The sequence below is a fragment of the Cherax quadricarinatus genome, chromosome 25 (assembly GCF_038502225.1).
Source record: "Cherax quadricarinatus isolate ZL_2023a chromosome 25, ASM3850222v1, whole genome shotgun sequence".
In the NCBI taxonomy this organism is placed as follows: Eukaryota; Metazoa; Arthropoda; class Malacostraca; order Decapoda; family Parastacidae; genus Cherax; species Cherax quadricarinatus.
Window position 1 is genome coordinate 21,266,164 of NC_091316.1, and position 23,611 is coordinate 21,289,774.

The window sequence follows — 23,611 nt, forward strand, 5'->3', positions numbered from 1 at the left end:
ACGACACGCATGGCTTACGGATGAAGAATTCTTTTCCACTTCCCCATGGAGATAAGAGGAAATAAACAAGAACAAGAACTAGTAACAAAATAAAAGAAAACCCAGAGGGGTGTGTGCACTTATATGCTTGTACATGCAAGTGAAGTGTAACGTAAGTGTAAGTATAAGTAGCAAGACGTACCTGAAAACTTACATGTTTATGAGACAGAAAAATAGACACCAGCAATCCTACCATCATGTAAAACAATTACAGGCTTCTGTTTTACACTCATTTGGCAGGACTGTAGTACCTCCTTGGTAGTTGCTGTCTACCAACCTACTACCTATAATGACAGTAATTTTTTTTTCAACAAACCGGCTGTATCCCACCAAGACAGGGTGGCCCAAAAAGAAAAATGAAAGTTTCTCTTTTCATATTTAGTAATTTACATAGGAGAAGGGGTTATTAGTCCCTTGCTCCCGGCATTTTAGTTGCCTTTTACAACATGCATGGCTTACAGAGGAAGAATTCTGTTCCACTTCCCCATGGAGGTAAGAGGAAATAAACAAGAATAATAACTAGAAAGAAAATAGAAGAAAACCCAGAGGGGTGTGTATATATATGCTTGTACATGTATGTGTAGTGTGACCTAAGTGTAAGTAGAAGTAGCTAGATGTACCTGTAATCTTATATATTTATGAGACAGACAAAAGACACCAGCAACCCTACCATCATGTAAAACAATTACAGGCTTCTGTTTTACACTCATTTGGCAGGACGGTAGTACAGTGGAACCTCAAAAATCGAACTTAATCCGTTCCAGGAGCTAGTTCTAAATTCGAAAAGTCTGAAATTCAAAGCAATATTTCCCATAAGAAATAATGAAAATACAATTAATCCATTCCAGAAACCTAAAAATATTCACACAAAAAATACATTTTATAGAGATTAATTACAGTTTTACATACAACAAATACTATAGTTTTTAATTATGTATAGTAATATATATAAAATAACATTTTTACTTACCTTTATTGAAGATTGGTGATGGCATCTGGAAGATAGGGAGGAGGAGAGAGAGAGCTGGGGTTAGTGTTTGGAAGGAGAATCCCCCTCCATGAGGACTTCAGGTAAAGCCCTCTCTGGGGTTACTTCCCTCCTCTGTCTTTTAATGCCACTAGGACCAGCTTGAGAGTCATTGGACCCCTGTCTCACAAAATAACTGTCCACAGTCCTCTGTTTCTGGTACCTCTTTAACATTTCCCTAAAATGGGACATGGTTCTGTCACTGAGCTTGTTGCAAAGATGGCTTGTTTCAGCTTGCTCAGGGTGGTACTTCTGCACAAACATTTGGACATCATTCCACTTGGTACAAATCTCCTTAATCTTTGAAGAAGGCACCTCATCCACTCCCTATATTAACACCTTTCGCAACATCAGCTTCCTTGATTTGTTCTTTCTCTGACAGGACAGAACCGATGGTCAACTTGTTTTTCCCATACATCCTGGCAAGCTCAATAAATCTCACACCACTCTCATACTTCTGTATTACAGGTCTCCCTCAACATTTGTGTTTTCAACTTTCGCGGGCTTCACACATTTGCGAATTCCCAACTGCCGAATTCCCAGCCTCCAAATTCCCAGCCGCCAAATCATATTTAAGTTTCCCGCCACCTGCGAGTCCCTACTACCCTCCCTCCGACCCCTGCAACTGGCAGCCAGCCCTCCCACCAGTTGGTGAGTGTTTTGTTTGTTCATTATTTGCTATTAAACTACAGTATAAATAATGTAAACCCATTCATGACTGCATATTGGAATGGCTATTTGGACAGGTATTGGAAGGTGACATCATGTGTTTACTCTTGAACACAGCAAAGAATCAAACATTTCTGCTACTGCTAATAATAACAATAGTAATAATAGTAATAATAGTAATAATAATAATAATAATAATAATAATAATAATAATAATAATAATAAATGCGATAGAATTGAAGAAGGAAATTGTACAAAAATGCGAGGGAGTGGTTGACACATCATCAGTGTGGCTTTGTTTATACTGGAGTGAGCATTAGTCTCCGTGCTCTTCCAAACATTTCACAATAATTCATTGTGTTTGGTGCTTGTAGATTGAGTGTGACTGGAGTGGTAGAGGAAGTGGTAGAGGCAGTGGTTGAGGAAGCAGTTGAGGCAGTGGGTAAGGCAGTGGGTGAGGCAGTGGTTAAGGCAGTGGGTGAGGCAGTGGGTGAGGCAGTGGGTAAGGCAGCGGTTGAGGCAGTGGGTGAGGCAGTGGGTGAGACAGCAGTTGAGGCAGTGGTTGAGGAAGCAGTTGAGGCAGTGGGTGAGGCAGTGGGTGAGGCAGTGGGTGAGGCAGTGGGCGAGGCAGCAGTTGAGGCAATGGGTGAGGCAGTGGGTGAGGCAGTGGGTGAGGCAGTGGGTGAGACAGCGGTTGAGGCAGTGGGTGAGGCAGTGGGCGAGGCAGCAGTTGAGGCAGTGGGTGAGACAGAGGATGAGGCAGTGGTTGAGGCAGTGGTATTTAATAACAAACATGTTAATAATAATAATAATAAATGTTAATAATATGTATTATTATTATTTATAACATGTTATTAAATACCACTGCCTCAACTGCTGCCTCCACCATTGCCACAACCGCTGCCTCAACCCCTGCCTAAACCGCTGCCTCTACCAGCGCCTCATCGCTGCCTCAACCACTGCCTCAAACGCTGCCTCAACTACTGCCTCACCCACTGCCTCACCCACTGCCTCAATCATTGCCTCCACCACTCCAGTCGCACTCAATCTACAAGCATCAAACACAGTGAATTATTGTGAAATGTTTGGAAGAGCACAGAGACTAATGCTCACTCCAGCATAAACAGAGCCACACTGACGATGTGTCAACCACTCCCTCGTACTTTTGTACAATTTCCTTCTTCAATTCTATCGCATTTATTATTATTATTACTATTGTTATTATTAGCAGTAGCAGAAATGTTTGATTCTTTGCTGTGTTCAAGAGTAAACACATGATGTCATCATCCAATACCTGTCCAAATAGCCATTCCAATATGCAGTCATGAATGTGCTTACATTATTTATACTGTAGTTTAATAGCAAATAATGAACAAAAAAACACTCACCACACTGAGTGGTGGGAGGGCTGGCTGCCAGTTGCGGGGTCGGAGGGAGGGTAGTAGGGACTCGCAGTGGTTGAGGAAGTGGTGGAGGCATTGGTGGAGGCAGTGGTATTTAATAACATACATGTTATTAAACCATAACATGTATGTATTTAGTACAATTTACGACATTTTCACGTATTTCATGATTGTTCATGGTTCAACAAGTTAAAGAAGCAGTACTGTATTGTATTATATTTCCCTACAATATTTTGGGGCACCAAACATTCGCAATTTTTCAACATTCGCGAGGCTCTTGATCCCCAAACCCTCGCGAATGTTGAGGGAGACCTGTATTTCCTTCTTCACATCTATGGTGTTTCTCACTTTCTTTACCACAGGGGCACCACTAGCAAGTTTCCTTGGGCCCATGGCAGCTTATTTCACAGTCCCACAAGCACTAAACACAATGAAATAACCGTAAAATGCGTGAATGAGAGCGCAGGTTAGTGTTCACTCAAGTATAAACACAGCTAGACTGCTCACGATGCCTGCATAGGGACGCGGACAGAGCGGGCCGGCAGACAGGTCCCGTACCCGGCGGTCCGAAAATAGGGGCGCATTCGATAATAGGGACACAGTTTGTCTGAAAAAATGGTCCTATTTTTGAAACGTTTGATATGTGATACGTTCGATTTTTGAGGTTCCACTGCACCTCCTAGGCGGTTGCTGTCTACCAACCTACTACCTATAATGACAGTAATTTTCTTTCTTTCAACACACCGGCTATGTCCCACCAAGGCAGGGTGGCCCAAAAGGAAAAATGAAAGTTTCTCCTTTTACGTTTTGTAATATATACAGGAGAAGGGGTTACTAGCCCCTTGCTCCTGGTATTTTAGCCGCCTCTTACAACACGCATTGCTTATGGAGGAAGAATTCTGTTCCACTTCCCCATGGAGGTAAGAGGAAATAAACGAGAACAAGAACTAGTAAGAAAATAGAAGAAAACCCAGAGGGGTGTGTATATATATGCTTGTACATGTATGTGTAGCGTGACCTAAGTGTAAGAAGAAGCAGCAAGACATACCTGAAACCTTGCATGTTTATGAGACAGAAAAATGGACACCAGCAATCCTACCATCATGTAAAACAATTACAGGATTCCGTTTTACACTCATTTGGCAGGACAGTAGTACTTCCTTGGCGGTTGCTGTCTACCAACCTACTACCTATAAAGACAGTAATATAGTTAATATGATTATTGCTATTATATATACTATTTTATGAATATATACAGTTTGGCAGTTTAGAGGGATATGTTGTGTATCTTTATATGTGTATGCTTCTAGACTGTTGTATTCTGAGCACCTCTGCAAAAACAGTGATAATGTGCGAGTGTGGTGAAAGTGTTGAATGATGATGAAAGTATTTTCTTTTTGGGGATTTTCTTTCTTTTTTGGGTCACCCTGCCTCGGTGGGAGACGGCCAACTTGTTGAAAAAAAAAAAAAAAAAAAAAAAAAAAAAAAAAAAAAAAAAAAATACAGTAACATTTATCTATAAAATGCAAAAACTTAGGATATACAGTATATAACAGCTGATAGATTTATGCATAAACAAGATTAGATATAGGGTACAGTATATGTCAAAGGAGATGTTTTTGACTGAAAATACAGATATGTAATTGGTATCAGAGGTAGGTTATCTTGATTTGTTTTTTACATATTTGATAATTACATTATTCATAAACTTACGTGATTACACCATCTTTATCTTCATTTTCATTATCATCTTCCAAATCATCATTTGAAATTAACTGTGACTGGGGAAACAGTTGTATTTTACTCTGAGCTTGCTTTTCATCTGTAGTTTTCTGGAGGTCTAACAGTGGCTGAAGAACATTATCTTCCTCCTCTTCACTGTCTTCACTTTTATTCTACAGGTAAATTAAACAATGTTTAAGCACAAGAATGTGGCATAGTGTTGGAAAGACACTTTGCAGAGCTAGCTTCCGTTAGGACAACATTATGATCTTTTAGGACCTTTATCACGCCATGACTTAATGCAGATCTTAACAGATCAAGACATTGTCCCAATTAAAGTTTCCTGTGCAGAATGTCTTTTCTTCACAACTGATGGCAGAATGCCATTTAATTACATAGCCTAGTGCTATAAAGCTACAATTCAAATGAATTAACAATAAAATGAGTTTAAGTGAATCTTTGCTGCCAATTAACCCGTAAACGGTCCAAGCAGATCTACGCTCATATGCGTAGTGCTCCAAAAGTAGATCTACGCTTTTTTTTACATATTTTCAAATATAACAAAAAAAAATGTAGATCAAAGTTTTTTACACGTTTTCAAATGTAAAAAAAAAAAAAGATCTACTTTTTTTACATACTTTCAAATGTTGAAAAAACGTATTTATACGTTTGGACCGTTTATGGGTTAAGGAACTGGGATTGTAAATTAATATTGAAATGAATATAATATATAAATAACTGTAATGAACTTATATAGATTTTAAGAAATTTATGTGTGTCAATATTCAAGGGAAAGCAAGTTATAAGAATAGAAGCTGATAGTGAGACTGTTAGCTCTAATAAATAATGTTTCCACACAAAACACAACACACTCTAACTTGGATTATTATTATTATTATAATTATGATTATAATATTCATAATAATGAGTTAACTTTCATCAAAATGATGGAGAAAAAATACAGAGAATGAATAAACAGATTAATGAGAATCCATGGCATGTGACTGTCTTCTGTAAGATTCAACCCTACTGTATATTGGGGGGAAGGTGTTTAGGCTACATGGCAATAGATATAACACAATTCAGAATAAATACTGACTCTGGCTTTGTTTCCATGATGGAAGTTTCCAAGATCAATGTAGACTGCATCCTTATCATATACTACGCCACCTACTCCTGACATTGGTGCATATGTCAGTCTCTCCTTGGCATTAAGTGACCTTTTCTTCAATTGTTCAGGAAGTGGACATGGGTCAGGTAAGTAGCTAAGGTCTTTTATCTTACAGTCTCCACAACCTGACAATAATTCAGTTTATTAAGTCTGACAAAACCTTCATGTTTATTATCTTGTGAAATTAAATATAACTAAGAAAATATGTTTTTAATATTTACATACATGCAGAAACAAGAAGCAACAGTAGGAATTAGGATAAGAGTTATGGACAGTTTGACCTAAGATACAAAAAAGCAGTCGGCTTCATTAAAAAAAATACCGAAACCTGCCAATTTGGTATGAATGTAAAACAACTGTTAGAAGCTGGAGGTGGGATGCCAACAACAAAAAAAACAAAGGTAGTAAAAATAAAAAAAGTACTTTAAAAGTGCCCACTTGGATTCCTCTGCAACAAATGTGTTGTTTTATCAATGTAATGCACCCATGAGCGAAATGTACCAATTAAAAACTCCACTGCAACTAGGGTTATCTTCACCAGCATAACACACCACTGCAACTGGTGTCATTTTTGCCAATACATCCTACTCATGGGTGAAACATTGTATTAATAATGGTTGCCACTGTAACTGTCTTATTTAACAATATAAATATTTAGTTGTAGCTACAGTTAGAGTAAGAGGTAGATGGGAAAAGAAGAAAATGGCAACAACAAGTAAGAGGGAGGTGAAAGTGTATAAACTAAGGGAGGAGGAAATTTGGGTGAGATATAAACAACTATTGGCAGAAAGATGGGCTGGTGCAAGCATGAATAGTGGGGGGGTTGAAGAGGGTTGGAATAGTTTTAAAAATGCAGTATTAGAATGTGGGGCAGAAGTTTGTGGTTATAGGAGAGTGGGTGCAGGAGGAATGAGGAGTGATTGGTGGAATGATGAAGTAAAGGGTGTAATAAAAGAGAAAAAGTTAGCTTATGAGAGGTTTTTACAAAGCAGAAGTGTTATAAGAAGAGTAAAGTATATGGAGAGTAAAAGAAAGGCAAAGAGAGTGGTGACAGTGCAAAAGGAGAGCAGATGATAGAGTGGGAGAGGCACTGTCAAGAAATTTTAATGAAAATAAGAAAAATTTTTGCAGTAAGTTAAACAAGTTAAGAAAGCCTAGAGAACGAATGGATTTGTCAGTTAAAAACAGAGTAGGGGAGTTAGTAGATGGGGAGATGGAGGTTTTGGGTAGATGGCAAGAATATTTTGCGGAACTTTTAAATGTCGACGAAGAAAGGGAAGTGGTAATTTCATACACTGGCCAGGGAGGTATACCATCTTTTAGGAGAGAAGAAGAACAGGATGTGAGTGTGGGGGAGGTGCGTGAGGCATTACATAGAATGAAAGGGGGTAAAGCAGCTGGAACTGATAAGATCATGACAGAAATGTTAAAAGCAGGGGGATATATAATGTTGGAGTGGTTGGTATTTTTGTTTAATAAATGTATGAAAGAGAGGGGAAGGTACCTAGGGATTGGCAGAGAGCATGTTTAGTCCCTTTATATAAAGGGAAGGGGGACAAAAGAGACTGTAAAAATTATAGAGGAATAAGTTTACTGAGTATACCAGGAAAAGTGTATGGTAGAGTTATAATTGAAAGAATTAGAGGTAAGACAGAATGTAGGATTGTGGATGAGCAAGGAGGTTTCAGAACTGGTGATGATTGATGGGATGGGAGAAGGGGAGACTGTGGATGGTGTTAATGTTTAGAAGGGGAATCCCCTTCCATTAGGACTTGAGGTGGCAAGTCCTTTTCCGGGGTTACTTCCCTTCTTCTTTTAATGCCACTAGGACCAGCTTGAGAGTCACTGGACCTGTCGCACAACATATCTGTCCATAGAGGCCTGTACCTCCCGTTCCTTTATGACATTCCTAAAGTATTTCACAACATTGTCAGTGTAATAGTCACCAGCACGGCTTGCAATAGCTGTGTGAGGGTGATTTTCATCAAAAAAGGTTTGCACTTTAAGCCACAATGCACACATTTCCTTAATCTTTGAAGTAGGCAACTTCTTCAATTTCTCTATCCCCTCCTCTGAAGCAGTTTCCTCAGGTGTGGCCTCTTGCTGTTGAAGATGAACTAGCAGCTCATCAGTGGTTAGTTCTTCATTGTCCTCCTCCACCAACTCTTCCACATCCTCCCCACTAACCTCCAACCCCAAGGACTTCCCCAATGTCACAATGGATTCCTCTACTGGCAAAGGATTTCCAGGGTTAGCCTCAAACCCTTCAAAACCCCTTTTGTCTACACATTCTGGTCACAGTTTCTTCCAAGCAGAGTTCAAGGTCCTCTTAGTCACTTCCTCCCAAGCCTTACCTATAATGTTTACACAACTGAGGATGCTAAAGTGATCTCTCTAAAACTCTCTTAGAGTCAACTGAGTTTCTGAGGTCACTACAAAGCACCTTTCAAACAGAGCTTTTGTGTACAGTTTCTTGAAGTTTGCAATAACCTGCTGGTCCATGGGCTGCAGGAGAGGAGTGGTATTAGGAGGCAAAAACTTGACCCTACTGAAGCTCATTTCCACAGAAAGTCGCTCTGCCATGTCTGAAGGATGACCAGGAGCATTGTCTAATACCAGGAGGCACATAAGGTCTAATTTCTTTTCAGTTAGGTAATTTTTCACATTGGGGGCAAATGCATGGTGTAACCAGTCATAGAAAAAGTCCCTAGTAACCCATGCCTTACTGTTTGCCCTCCACAGCACACACAAATTAGCCTTGAGGGCATTGTTTTTCCTGAACACTCTGGGAATTTCAGAGTGATACACCAATAAAGGCTTCACTTTGCAATCACCACTAGCATTGGCACACATCAACAGAGTAAGCTTGTCTTTCATAGGCTTATGTCCTGGGAGTGCCTTTTCCTCCTGAGTAATGTAGGTCCTGCTTGGCATTTTCTTCCAAAACAGGCCTGTTTTGTCACAATTAAACACTTGTTCAGGTTTCAGTCCTTCACTGTCTATGTACTCCTTGAATTCCTGCACATATTTTTCAGCCGCTTTGTGGTCCGAACTGGCAGCCTCACCATGCCTTATCACACTATGTATGCCACTACGATTCTTAAATCTCTCAAACCAACCTTTGCTGGCCTTAAATTCACTCACATCACCACTAGTTGCAGGCATTTTTCTAATTAAATCGTCATGCAACTTCCTAGCCTTTTCACACATGACTGCTTGAGAGATGCTATCTCCTGCTATCTGTTTTTTGTTTATCCACACCAATAACAGTCTCTCAACATCTTCTATCACTTGCGATCTCTGTTTCTAAAACAAAGTTGCACCTTTGGCAAGAACAGCTTCCTTGATTGCCGTTTCCTTGGCCACAATAGTAGCGATGGTTGATTGGGGTTTTGTGTACAACCTGGCCAGCTCGGAGACACGCACTCCACTTTCATACGTAGCAATGATCTCTTTCTTCATATCCATAGTAATTCTCACCTTTTTTACTGTAGGGTTGGCACTAGAAACTTTCTTGGGGCGCATGGTGACTTATTTTGCAGGTGCAATCACTAAAAAGGCTGTGATAATATGAAATGTTCCGATTGTATGCTTGGAAGCGACCGAGGTGGCTGGCTTGTAAACACTGGCACCCATGGAACAAGTGAGGTGGGCTCAGGCCGCACGTGGACGCATCTCAAACGAATTGCGTTGAGCGAGATTTTTAGCGCTAGCCGAGGCAAAATTTTTGCGTTAAAATGTATCGCTAGGCGGATTTAACTGTACTTGGGAGTTGACGTGTCGGCTGATGGATTTATGAAGGATGAGGTTAATCATAGAATTGATGAGGAAAAAAAGGTGAGTGGTGCGTTGAGATATATTTTTTTATTATTTTTATTAGCACACTGGCCGATTCCCACCAAGGCAGGGTGGCCCGAAAAAGAAAAACTTTCACCATTATTCACTCCATCACTGTCTTGCCAGAAGGGTGCTTTACACTACAATTTTTAAACTGCAACATTAACACCCCTCCTTCAGAGCGCAGGCACTGTACTTCCCATCTCCAGGATTCAAGTTCGGCCCGCCGGTTTCCCTGAATCCCTTCATAAATGTTATTTTGCTCACACTCCAACAGCACGTCAAGTATTAAAAACCATTTGTCTCCATTCACTCCTATCAAACATGCTCACGCATGCCTGCTGGAAGTCCAAGCCCCTTGCACACAAAACCTCCTTTACCCCCTCCCTCCTAGGCTGACCCCTACCCGCCTTCCTTCCACTACAGACTGATACACTCTTGAAGTCATTTTGTTTCGCTCCATTCTCTCTACATGTCCGAACCACCTCAACAACCCTTCCTCAGCCCTCTGGACAACAGTTTTGGCAATCCCGCACCTCCTCCTAACTTCAAAACTATGAATTCTCTGCATTATATTCACACCACACATTGCCCTCAGACATGACATCTCCACTGCCTCCAGCCTTCTCCTCGCTGCAGCATTCATCACCCATGCTTCACAACCATATAAGAGCGTTGGTAAAACTATACTCTCATACATTCCCCTCATTGCCTCCAAGGACAAAGTTCTTTGTCTCCACAGACTCCTAAGTGCACCGCTCACCCTTTTCCCCTCATCAATTCTATGATTCACCTCGTCTTTCATACACCCATCCGCTGACATGTCCACTCCCAAATATCTGAATATATTCACCTCCTCCATATTCTCTCCCTTCAATCTGATATCCAATCTTTCATCACCTAATCTTTTTATTATCCTCAAACCTTACTCTTTCCTGTATTCACTTTTAATTTTCTTCTTTTACATACCCTACCAAATTCATCCACCAACCTCTGCAACTTCTCTTCAGAATCTCCCAAGAGCACAGTGTCATCAGCAAAGAGCAACTGTGACAACTCCCACTTTATGTGTGATTCTTTATCTTTCAACTCCACGCCTCTTGCCAAGGCATTTACTTCTCTTACAACCCCATCTATAAATATATTAAACAACCACAGTGACATCACACATCCTTGTCTAAGGCCTACTTTTACTGGGAAATAATCTTCCTCTTTCCTACATACTCTAACTTGAGCCTCACTATCCTCGTAAAAACTCTTCACTGCTTTCAGTAACCTACCTCCTATACCATACACCTGCAACATCTGCCACATTGCTCCCCTATCCACCCTGTCATACGTCTTTTGCAAATCCATAAATGCCACAAAAACCTCTTTAGCCTTATCTAAATACTGCTCACTTATATGTTTCACTGTAAACACCTGGTCCACACATCCCCTACCTTTCCTAAAGCCTCCTTGTTCATCTGCTATCCTACTCTCCGTCTTACTCTTAATTCTTTCAATAAAAACTCTACCATACACTTTACCAGGTATACTCAACAGACTTATCCCCCTATAATTTTTGCACTCTCTTTTGTCTCCTTTGCCTTTATACAAAGGAACTATGCATGCTCTCTGCCAATCCCTAGGTACCTTACCCTTTTTTTTTTTTTTTTTTTTTTTTTTTTTATCACACCGGCCGAGTCCCACCAAGGCAGGGTGGCCCGAAAAAGAAAAACTTTCACCATCATTCACTCCATCACTGTCTTGCCAGAAGGGTGCTTTACACTACAGTTTTTAAACTGCAACATTAACACCCCTCCTTCAGAGTGCAGGCACTGTACTTCCCATCTCCAGGACTCAAGTCCGGCCTGCCGGTTTCCCTGAATCCCTTCATAAATGTTACTTTGCTCACACTCCAACAGCACGTCAAGTATTAAAAACCATTTGTCTCCATTCACTCCTATCAAACACGCTCAAGCATGCCTGCTGGAAGTCCAAGCCCCTCGCACACAAAACCTCCTTTACCCCCTCCCTCCAACCCTTCCTAGGCCGACCCCTACCCCGCCTTCCTTCCACTACAGACTGATACACTCTTGAAGTCATTCTGTTTCGCTCCATTCTCTCTACATGTCCGAACCACCTCAACAACCCTTCCTCAGCCCTCTGGACAACAGTTTTGGTAATCCCGCACCTCCTCCTAACTTCCAAACTACGAATTCTCTGCATTATATTCACACCACACATTGCCCTCAGACATGACATCTCCACTGCCTCCAGCCTTCTCCTCGCTGCAACATTCATCAGCGAGGAGAAGGCTGGAGGCAGTGGAGATGTCATGTCTGAGGGCAATGTGTGGTGTGAATATAATGCAGAGAATTCGTAGTTTGGAAGTTAGGAGGAGGTGCGGGATTACCAAAACTGTTGTCCAGAGGGCTGAGGAAGGGTTGTTGAGGTGGTTCGGACATGTAGAGAGAATGGAGCGAAAACTATATCCCCACCTGCTTTTAACATTTCTATCTTTATCCCATCAATCCCAGCTGCCTTACCCCCTTTCATTTTACCTACTGCCTCACGAACTTCCCCCACACTCACAACTGACTCTTCCTCACTCCTACAAGATGTTATTCCTCCTTGCCCTATACATGAAATCACAGCTTCCCTATCTTCATCAACATTTAACAATTCCTCAAAATATTCCCTCCATCTTCCCAATACCTCTAACTCTCCATTTAATAACTCTCCTCTCCTATTTTTAACTGACAAATCCATTTCTCTAGGCTTCCTCAACTTGTTAATCTCACTCCAAAACTTTTTCTTATTTCCAACAAAATTTGTTTATAACATCTCACCCACTCTCTCATTTGCTCTCTTTTTACATTTCTTCACCACTCTCTTAACCTCTCTCTTTTTCTCCATATACTCTTCCCTCCTTGCATCACTTCTACTTTGTAAAAACTTCTCATATGCTAACTTTTTCTCCCTTACTACTCTCTTTACATCATCATTCCACCAATCGCTCCTCTTCCCTCCCGCACCCACTTTCCTGTAACCACAAACTTCTGCTGAACACTCTAACACTACATTTTTAAACCTACCCCATACCTCTTCGACCCCATTGCCTATGCTCTCATTAGCCCATCTATCCTCCAATAGTTGTTTATATCTTACCCTAACTGCCTCCTCGTTTAGTTTATAAACCTTCGCCTCTCTCTTCCCTGATGCTTCTATTCACCTTGTATCCCATCTACCTTTTACTCTCAGTGTAGCTACAACTAAAAAGTGATCTGATATATCTGTGGCCCCTCTATAAACATGTACATCATGAAGTCTACTCAACAATCTTTTATCTACTAATACATAATCCAACAAACTACTGTCATTTCGCCCTACATCATATCTTGTATACATATTTATCCTCTTTTTCTTAAAATATGTATTACCTATAACTAAACCCCTTTCTATACAAAGTTCAATCAAAGGGCTCCCATTATCATTTACACCTGGCACCCCAAACTTACCTACCACACACTCTCTAAAAGTTTCTCCTACTTTAGCATTCAGGTCCCCTACCACAATTACTCTCTCACTTGGTTCAAAGGTTCCTATACATTCACTTAACATCTCCCAAAATCTCTCTCTCTCCTCTACATTCCTCTCTTCTCCAGGTGCATACACGTTTATTATGACCCACTTTTCGCATCCAACCTTTACTTTAATCCACATAATCCTTGAATTTACACATTCATATTCTCTTTTCTCTTTCCATAACTGATCCTTCAACATTACTGCTACCCCTTCCTTTGCTCTAACTCTCTCAGATACTCCAGATTTAATCCCATTTATTTCCCCCCACCGAAACTCCCCTACTCCCTTCAGCTTTGTTTCGCTTAGGGCCAGGACATCCAACTTCTTTTCATTCATAACATCAGCAATCATCTGTTTCTTGTCATCCGCACTACATCCACGCACATTCAAGCATCCCAGTTTTATAAAGTTTTTCTTTTTCTCTTTTTTAGTAAATGTTTACAGGAGAAGAGGTTACTAGCCCATTGCTCCCGGCATTTTAGTCGCCTCATACGACACGCATGGCTTACGGAGGAAGGATTCTTTTCCACTTCCCCATGGACAATAGAAGAAATAAAGAAGAACAAGAGCTATTTAGAAAAAGGAGAAAAACCTAGATGTATGTATATATATATATATATGCATGTGTGTGTCTGTGAAGTGTAACCAAAGTGTAAGTAGGAGTAGCAAGATATCCCTGTTATCTAGCGTGTTTATGAGACAGAAAGAGACACCAGCAATCCTACCATCCTGTAAAACAGTTACAGGTTTCTGTTTCACAGTCATCTGGCAGGACGGTAGTACTTCCCTGGGTGGTTGCTGTCTACCAACCTACTACCTACAGACAAAAAAACGTTATCTATGGAGGAAAAGAAGGGAATGTATGAAAGTATAGTAGTACCAACACTCTTATATGTATGAAAGTATAGTAGTACCAACACTCTTATATGAGTGTGCAGCTTGGGTTGTGAATGCAGTAGCGAGGAGGTGGTTGGAGGCAGTGGAGATGTCCTGTTTAAGGGCAATGTGTGGTGTAAATATTATGCAGAAAATTCAGAGTGTGGAAATTAGGAGGTGTGGAGTTAATAAAAGTATTAGTCAGAGGGCTGAAGAGGGGTTGTTGAGGTGGTTTGGTCATTTAGAGAGAATGGATCAAAGTAGAATGACATGGAGAGTGTATAAATCTGTAAGGGAAGGAAGGTGGGGTAGGGGTTGTCCTCGAAAAGGTTGGAGGGAGGGGGTAAAGGAGGTTTTCTGGGCGAGGGGGTTGGACTTCCAGCAAGCGTGCATGAGCGTGTTAGATAGGAGTGAATGGAGACGAATGGTATTTGAGACCTGACGATCTGTTGGAGTGTGAGCAGGGTAATATTTAGTGAAGGGATTCAGGGAAACTGGTTATTTTTATATAGCCGGACTTGAGTCCTGGAAATGGGAAGTACAATGCCTGCACTCTAAAGGAGGGGTTCGGGATATTAGCAGTTTGGAGGGATATGTTTGTGTATCTTTATAGGTATATGCTTCTAAGCTGTTGTGTTCTGAGCACCTCTGCAAAAACAGTGATTATGTGTGAGTGAGGTGAAAGTGTTGATTGATGATGAAAGTATTTTTGGGGGGGGATTTTCTTTTTTTGGGTCACCCTGCCTCGGTGGGAGACGGCCGACTTGTTAATAAAAAAAAAAAATAATGCAAGAGCACTATCGACAAACAAGGCAAAATGAAAGCAGTTTACTATGGAAACTTACATGGAGTGCTTTACAACTGGCTTATTAAACAGCCGTAATATTCCAGTGGATGGTTTTCTTAAGTGTGGTAATACTAGTGGTTCCCTGTGATACTACAAATACCAGTGACTAATTATTTTTATTTTACAAATGTCCAGTCACTCAAATTATAATGTATTATTTATGAAAGAAATCAATAAACCTTGTCAAAAATAATATATTTACTTTCAGTTAGTTACTTAATTCAAAATCATTATTATATTTATAGAGTACTAAACTAGTGTGCTTAATTCAATATTGCATATTTATGGGATAAGCACTAAACCCACAGGGGTCAAATAGCCCCTGGGGAATGGGAGGCAATCAGGTCTGATCATAGAAAGAGAACAGTACCTCCAATTTCCTGGATCAAAAACCCTCTCTAGTATGAAAGTGTTAATAAATTTTACCTGGAATATGGACCATTTGGGATTTCTGGAAAGGTATGCCGCGTACATAACCGTATAGCACAACATCCCGGTCACACTTAGGGTTAATCCTGACAGTCTCAGGATTGGTGATATCTTCATATCTATCAACTGGAAAACAAAATCAGTACAATTAAGAGGTAAAAATATATGAGAGAAGGGCATTCATAACACTTACAAATTTATTCTGAAACTCCCTCACTGAAGCACAAGTTATAATTTTAATTCCTCCCTTTCATTTCCACTTTATTATACAGTAAGTTCTCTTATAAAGCTCTTCCATAGAGTACAATTTTTTATTAATGGCACTGAAAAAAAGCACATCCAAAGCTGAATAGCAATTGAAATAGTCTTCGTGATAAATGCTTTTCAAATTTTAATGCACTTTTTCAATTGTATTTGCAAAAATCACACTAGACAATAGTTTTATACAAACTGACTGACTTTTTCAAGTGAATGACAAACATTAAAACAATTTAGCATATTTATGTACAGATGGATGATACAACATTTGTGCATCATAATAAGCCATTAGAACTGTATAATCTAAATCTCAACAAATGTAGATTTAATTTTGACAATACAATACAACCTGTTTGATCAGGCACTTCTGCAAAAACTTACTTTATTCTGGCATTTTTTTTTTTTTTTTTTTTTAACAAACTGGCCATCTCCCATCGAGTGACCCAAAAAAGAAGAAACACTTTCACCATCACTATCTTGCCAGAGGGGCACCAATACAGTGGTACATTGACTTACGACTGCCCAACTTACGAGTTTTCCGAGTTACGAGCTGTCGCTCGGTTGATTTTTTGCTTTGAGTTCTGACCCAAAATCTGAGTTACGAGCAAGCTTCAGATACACCGCCACTAGTTGGCGCAATGAACGCCACAACATCCGCCCAGCATCAAAGCGTTTTGTGCATTTATTTTGCCAAATTTCTTTTTTCTAACCATGGTTCCTAAGAAAGTAACTGCAAAGGACAGTACTGAGAAGAAGAGGATGATGATGTCCATTGAATTAAATCACAAAATCATAGAAAAACACAAGAAAACTGCATTTGTTTCAGTGTTTTCCTTATGAAACTAGTGATCTAGTGCAGTTAGCCTCACAAACACTGTTTTCTTTTACAATAAGATCACAGAAGGGCAAGAATGGGAAGACATGGTCAGAGCAATAATTATTTTTACCTCGGGAGTGGCCGCCACCACTCGTCACATAATGACATATTTTATTCATTCTAGAGTATGTATCATGTTTCTATGTTATTTATATTGTTTTTTATGTCATATTAGATCAAATGTGATAGATAAATAAGCCATATATTAGTTGATATTAGCGTTATATTGTAGTATTTTCTCCTGCCTCCTGAGAGATATGAATTCATCTGGAACAGATTAATGGCATTTCAATTAATTTCAATGAGAAAAATTGAGTTGATATACAAGCAAATTGAGTTATGAGCTTGGTCCCGGAATGAATTAAACTCGTACGTCAAGGTACCACTGTACTACAGTTAAAAACTACAAATACCCTCTTCCCTCCTTCAGAGTGAAGGCACTGGCAATATTTCTTACAAACGGTTATAGAAGACTGAAGAGTTTAGGACATAAGAAGCTGACAAAGTGTGCTCTAACTATGCTTAGGTATCCCTACTTTTCAATGGCTATATTCTACAACTTCTCCAGTATGTCTTGCTTCACTAAGCTTTTCTTTTACTGTACAAATTAGGTTCCTGGCATTCAAGTATCTTCCATGTACAATTTAAATCCTGATATAACTTTTTATCTCTATGTGAGAGATAGAAAATTCCAAGTACTTTAAGATGATCCTAGTAATTAAATATTTTACTAATTTTTTTTTTTTTTTTTTCAACAAGTCGGCCGTTTCCCACCGAGCCATTAAATAATTTCTATACATTCTTGCTCTGATATCTCATCTGCCTTGAAAAGAGAGGCAAGGACAGAATATTATTCTCAACAGGAGAGTATATGTAAATGCATTTAAGAGTAAATAGACCCATACCATAATTGGTATTTTTTTTACCATATCAGCCATCTTTCACTGAAGTAGAGTGACTCAGAAAAGAGGGAACACATTCTCTGTCACTCATTTAATCCCTGTCTTGCCAGAAACATGCAGTCATCACAGTTCAGCTGACCGTCCAAGCTGTGGCATCTCTTATTTTGAAAGTTTTCATAATCCAACCAGTAACTCTCATGGAAGGAAGGAGTGCCTTCAAAACAATATGTTTGGTGCTGGATGGCTTGAAGGCTTTTAAAAGTAGTTAGCATCGTAACATAAGGTTTAGCATGGAGTGTGCATCAGCTGATCACAGAGCTGCATGGAGTTACCCTGCTAACATTGTGTAAACTAGTTCTGAGAATGGCTACAGTTCCAAACAAATGTTTAATGCTGACAAGACAGGGCCAATCTTGGTAGTAGGTTGGTAGACAGCAACCACCCAGGGCGGTATTACCATCCTGCCAATTGAGCGTGAAATGGAAACCTGTAATTGTTTTACATGACAGTAGGATTGATGTTGTCTTTTTTCTGTCTCATAAGCATGCAAGGTTTCAGGTACGTCTTGCTACTTCTACACACACATGCGTTACACATGTATGTACGTTACACATGCATGTACAAGCATAGATATACACACCCTTCTGGCTTTTCTTCTATTTTTTTTACTAGTTCTTGTTCTTGTTTATTTCCACTTATCTCCATGGGGAAGTGGAACAGAATTCTTCCTCCATAAGCCATGTGTGTCGTAAGAGGCGACTAAAAATTCTGGGAGCAAGGGGCTAGTAACCTCATCTCCTGTATAAATTACTAAATTTAAAAAGAGAAACTTTCGTTTTTCTTTTTAGGTCACCCTGCCTAAGTGGGATATGGCCGGTTTGTTAAAAAGACAGGGCCATCTTAGAAGCATATGCTGACAAAAATGCACAATAGGGTTTACTTTATACAATGATTATTTCTATTCCTTATAATTTTTTATTAAGATTCATTTAATGTTTGTATTAAAAGGTATGATTGACATATTTTAAAACAAAATATATGGAACTACATGTTAAAAGAGTGAAGGTAAATGTGGTAATAAATATGTAATTGCAATGCTTCAAAGCAACTTTAAATAAAAAAATTAAAATAAAAAAGATAAAAAAATTTCATATATGAGAATGTAATACTATTACAAGAACAAAAATATATAATATTTACTATTCACCAATAACTAATTCAGCAATAATTTTTAAAAATTTTTAAATTAAATACAAAACAGATAATCGCTTTTATCTAGGAACAGAATAAGACTGGAATGTTACAGGAACACAGACAGAGGTAGAACACACCAGATACAGCTACGGAAAGTAGCGTGGGCATCTTTTTTAGCAGCAGCAGTAAGCCATAACAGTAGTTTAAAAGTACCATCAGATGTTCATGGTAAAATTACTGATACTGAGATTTGAAATGAAGCAGATTTCAAGTATGGCTTAATTTCATTCATCCCCATAAAGGAGGGATAGCTTACCAAGGACAAAAGGATGAGAAGTACGCCATATCAAGGGACGGAACTTCAGCACAGAAATAAAGCGCCCTAGATTCTTCATTTCATTTTTCAGGTACTCATCACGGATTAGACCTGACAATAATAATTAACATCAAATTAAAATGAACATCTAGGTACTAAAAGTATCTTAAAAAAAATTATTAAGTTTTCCATTGGTAATAAGAGCATACATATTCAAATGGTACAAATACTGTAGCTTTTAAAACATACAGTTTGCAAATTAATGCATCTTTGATTATTAAATATTACTACAATAGATATATACAATAATCAAAGCCCTTCAGTGAAGGATGACATGATTAACATTAATACAGCCTCTCCTCACTTAGCGATGTACTCTTTTACCGATGACTTGGACTTACGACAGGCTCTCTGACCAGTATGAATACCTAAATAATGTATATTAGAGCTGATTTCCTCTATTCTGTTTATTACAATATAGAGTACACTACTATATAAACATTTAAAATTATACTAAAAATGTTATAAATGGTGCAAAGGTGACATTAAAACAATGTCAAAGACTGACACAAACCCACTACCTTGCTTAGCGACGAATTTGTTTACCAATGTGGTCTTAGGTACGGAGCTCCGTCGTTAAGTGAGGAGAGGCTGTAATGTATATCTAAAACATAACAGTCTCTCAGGTTTTTAATAATAATAGATACAGAAAATCTGTTTTAACAAGTATTGGCAGCAACATTTCACAACCACTCCTCAAATACATTTAATAATTTCAATAAACATTTGCTAATCAGCATAATGTTTTTAATGAAAACATGAAAACTTTCTTGTTCATTTACTCCTTCAAAACATTTTTTTTTCTCAACAAGTCAGCCATCTCCCACCTAGGCAGGGTGACCCAAAAAAGAAAGAAAATCCCCAAAAAGAAAATACTTTCATCATCATTCAACACTTTCACCTCACTCACACATAATCACTGTTTTTGCAGAGGTGCTCAGAACACAACAGCTTAGAAGCATCTACATATAAAGATACACAACATATCCCTCCAAACTGCTAATATCCCAAAACCCCTCCTTTAGAGTGCAGGCATTGTACTTCCCATTTCCAGGACTCAAGTTCGGCTATATAAAAATAACCGGTTTCCCTGAATCCCTTCACTAAATATTACCCTGCTCACACTCCAACAAATCGTCAGGTCCCAAGACCATTTGTGTCCATTCACTATCAAATACGCTCATGCACGCCTGCTGGAAGTCCAAGCCCCTCGCCCACAAAACCTCCCTTACCCCTTCCTTCCAACCTTTTCGAGGACGACCCCTACCCCGCCTTCCTTCTCCTACAGATGGAAATGCTCTCCATGTCATTCTACTTTGATCCATTCTCTCTAAATGACCAAACCACCTCAACAACCCCTCTTCAGCCTTCTGACTAATACTTTTATTAACTCCACACCTTCTCCTAATTTCCACACTCCGAATTTTCTGCATAATATTTACACCGCACATTGCCCTTAGACAGGACATCTCCACTGCCTCCAACCGCCTCCTCGCTGCTGCATTCACAACCCAAGCTTCACACCCATATAAGAGAATTGGTACTACTATACTTTCAAACATTCCCTTCTTTGTCTCCATAGATAACGTTTTTTGACTCCACATATACCTCAACACACCACTCACCTTTTTTCCCTCATCAATTCTATGATTAACCTCATCCTTCATAAATCCATCCGCCAACACGTCAACTCCCAAGTATCTGAAAACATTCACTTCTTCCATACTCCTCCTCCCCAACTTGATATCCAATTTTTCTTTATCTAAATCATTTGATACCCTCATCACCTTAATCTTTTCTCTGTTCACTTTCAACTTTCTACCTTTACACACACTTCCAAACTCATCCACTAACCTTTGCAATTTTTCTTTAGAATCCCCCATAAGCACAGTATCATCAGCAAAAAGTAACTATCAATTCCCATTTTGTACAGTGGACCCCTGGTTTACGACCAGCTCCCAGTGCGACCAATTATGTAAATGTATTTATGTAAGTGCGTTTGTATGTGTATGTTTGGGGGTGTGAAATGGACTAATCTAATTCACAATATTCCTTATTTGAACAAATTCGGTCAGTACTGGCACCTGAACATACTTTTGGAATGAAATAATATCGTAAACCGGGGGTCCACTGTATTTGATTCCCCATAATTTAATCCCACCCATCTCCCGAACACCCTAGCATTTACTTCTTTTACAACCCCATCTATAAATATATTAAACAACCATGGTGACATTACACATCCCTGTCTAAGACCTACTTTTACCGGGAAGTAGTCTCCCTCTCTTCTACACACCCTAACCTGAGCCTCACTATCCTCATAAAAACTCTACAGCCTTTAGTAACTTACCACCTATTCCATATACTTACAACATCTGCCACATTGCTCCCTTATCCACTCTACCATATGCCTTTTCTAAATCCATAAATGCAATAAAAACTTCCCTACCTTTATCTAAATACTGTTCACACATATGCTTCAATGTAAACACTTGATCTACACATCCCCTACCCACTCTGAAACCTCCTTGCTCATCCGCAATCCTACATTCTGTCTTACCTCTAATTCTTTCAATTATGACCCTACCATACACTTTTCCTGGTATACTCAGTAAACTTATTCCTCTATAATTTTTACCATCTCTTTTGTCCCCCTTCCCTTTACATAAAGGGACTATACATGCTCTCCACCAATCCCTAGGTACCTTCCCCTCTTTCATACATTTATTAAACAAAAGTACCAACCACTCCAACACTATATCCCCCCTTGCTTTTAACATTTCTGTCATGATCCCATCAGTTCCAGCTGCTTTACCCCCTTTCATTCTATGTAATGCCTCACGTACCTCCCTCACACTTACATTCTGCTCTACTTCACTCCTAAAAGATGGTATACCTCCCTGGCTAGTGCATGAAATTACCGCCTCCCTTTCTTCCTCAACATTTAAAAGTTCTTCAAAATATTCTCGCCATCTACCTAGTACCTCCATCTCCCCATCTACTAACTCCCCTACTCTGTTTTTAACTGACAAATCCATACATTCCCTAAGCTTTCTTAACTTATTTAACTCATTCCAAAATTTTTTCTTATTTTCATTAAAATTTCTTGACAGTGCCTGTCCCACTCTATCATCTGCTCTCCTTTTGCACTCTGTCACCACTCTCTTCACCTTTCTTTTACTCTGAATATACTCTGCTCTTCTTATAACACTTCTGCTTTGCAAAAACCTCTCATAAGCTAACTTTTTCTCTTTTATCACACCCTTTACTTCATCATTCCACCAATCACTCCTCTTTCCTCCTGCCCCCACCCTCCTATAACCACAAACTTCTGCCCCACATTCTAATACTGCATTTTTAAAACTATTCTAACCCTCTTCAACCCCCCCACTACTCATCTTTGCACTAGCCCACCTTTCTGCCAATAGTCGCTTATATCTCACCCGAACTTCCTCCTCCCTTAGTTTATACACTTTCACTTCCCTCCTACTTGTTGTTGCCACCTTCCTCTTGTCCCATCTATCTCTTACTCTAACTGTAGCTACAACTAAATAATGATCTGATATATCAGTTGCCCCTCTATAAACATGTACATCCTGGAGCCTACCCATTAACCTTTTATCCACCAATACATAATTTAACAAACTACTTTCATTACGTGCTACATCATACCTTGTATATTTATTTATCCTCTTTTTCATAAAATATGTACTACTTATTACCAAATCTCTTTCTACACATAGCTCAATTAAAGGCTCCCCATTTACATTTACCCCTGGCACCCCAAATTTACCTACTACTCCCTCCATAACATTTTTACCCACTTTAGCATTGAAATCCCCAACCACAAGTACTCTCACACTTGGTTTCAAAACTCCCCATGCATTCACTCAACATTTCCCCAAATCTCTGTCTCTCATCTACACTTCTCTCTTCTCCAGGTGCATATACGCTTACTGTAACCCACTTTTCACATCCAACCTTTATTTTACTTCACATAATCCTTGAATTAATACATTTATAGTCCCTCTTTTCCTGCCATAGCTTATCCTTCAACATTATTGCTACTCCTTCTTTAGCTCTAACTCTATTTGAAACCCCTGACCTAATCCCATTTATTCCTCTCCACTGAAACTCTCCCACCCCCTTCAGCTTTGTTTCACTTAAAGCCAGGACATCCAGCTTCTTCTCATTCATAACATCCACAATCATCTCTTTCTTATCATTTGCACAACATCCACGCACATTCAGACTTCCCACTTTGACAATTTTCAAAACATACATGTATTAATAAGCAAAATATGGTCACCATTTATGACTTATGGGCAGTTACACTATACTGAAAATTAAAATATACTGTATATAAAGAATATTGCAATACCTAATAACAAAATAAGAATTTACAGCCACTTTA

The 23,611-nt window shown here is 39.2% G+C and overlaps 1 protein-coding gene across 4 annotated transcripts in view; it reads right to left on the bottom strand.

Moving 5' to 3' along the window:
• The window catches only part of LOC128689997 (ribosome biogenesis protein BMS1 homolog), a 121,019-nt gene that overhangs the window by 86,492 nt on the left and 10,916 nt on the right, over positions 1-23,611 (bottom strand). For all 4 annotated transcript variants that reach the window (XM_070088657.1, XM_070088658.1, XM_053778471.2 and 1 more), the window contains exons 6-9: positions 19,138-19,248; positions 15,588-15,716; positions 5,960-6,156; positions 4,852-5,033 (exon numbers count right to left, since the gene is read on the bottom strand). In XM_070088657.1, coding sequence (XP_069944758.1) covers positions 4,852-5,033; positions 5,960-6,156; positions 15,588-15,716; positions 19,138-19,248 — 619 coding nt within the window. The remainder of the gene's footprint in view (positions 1-4,851; positions 5,034-5,959; positions 6,157-15,587; positions 15,717-19,137; positions 19,249-23,611) is intronic.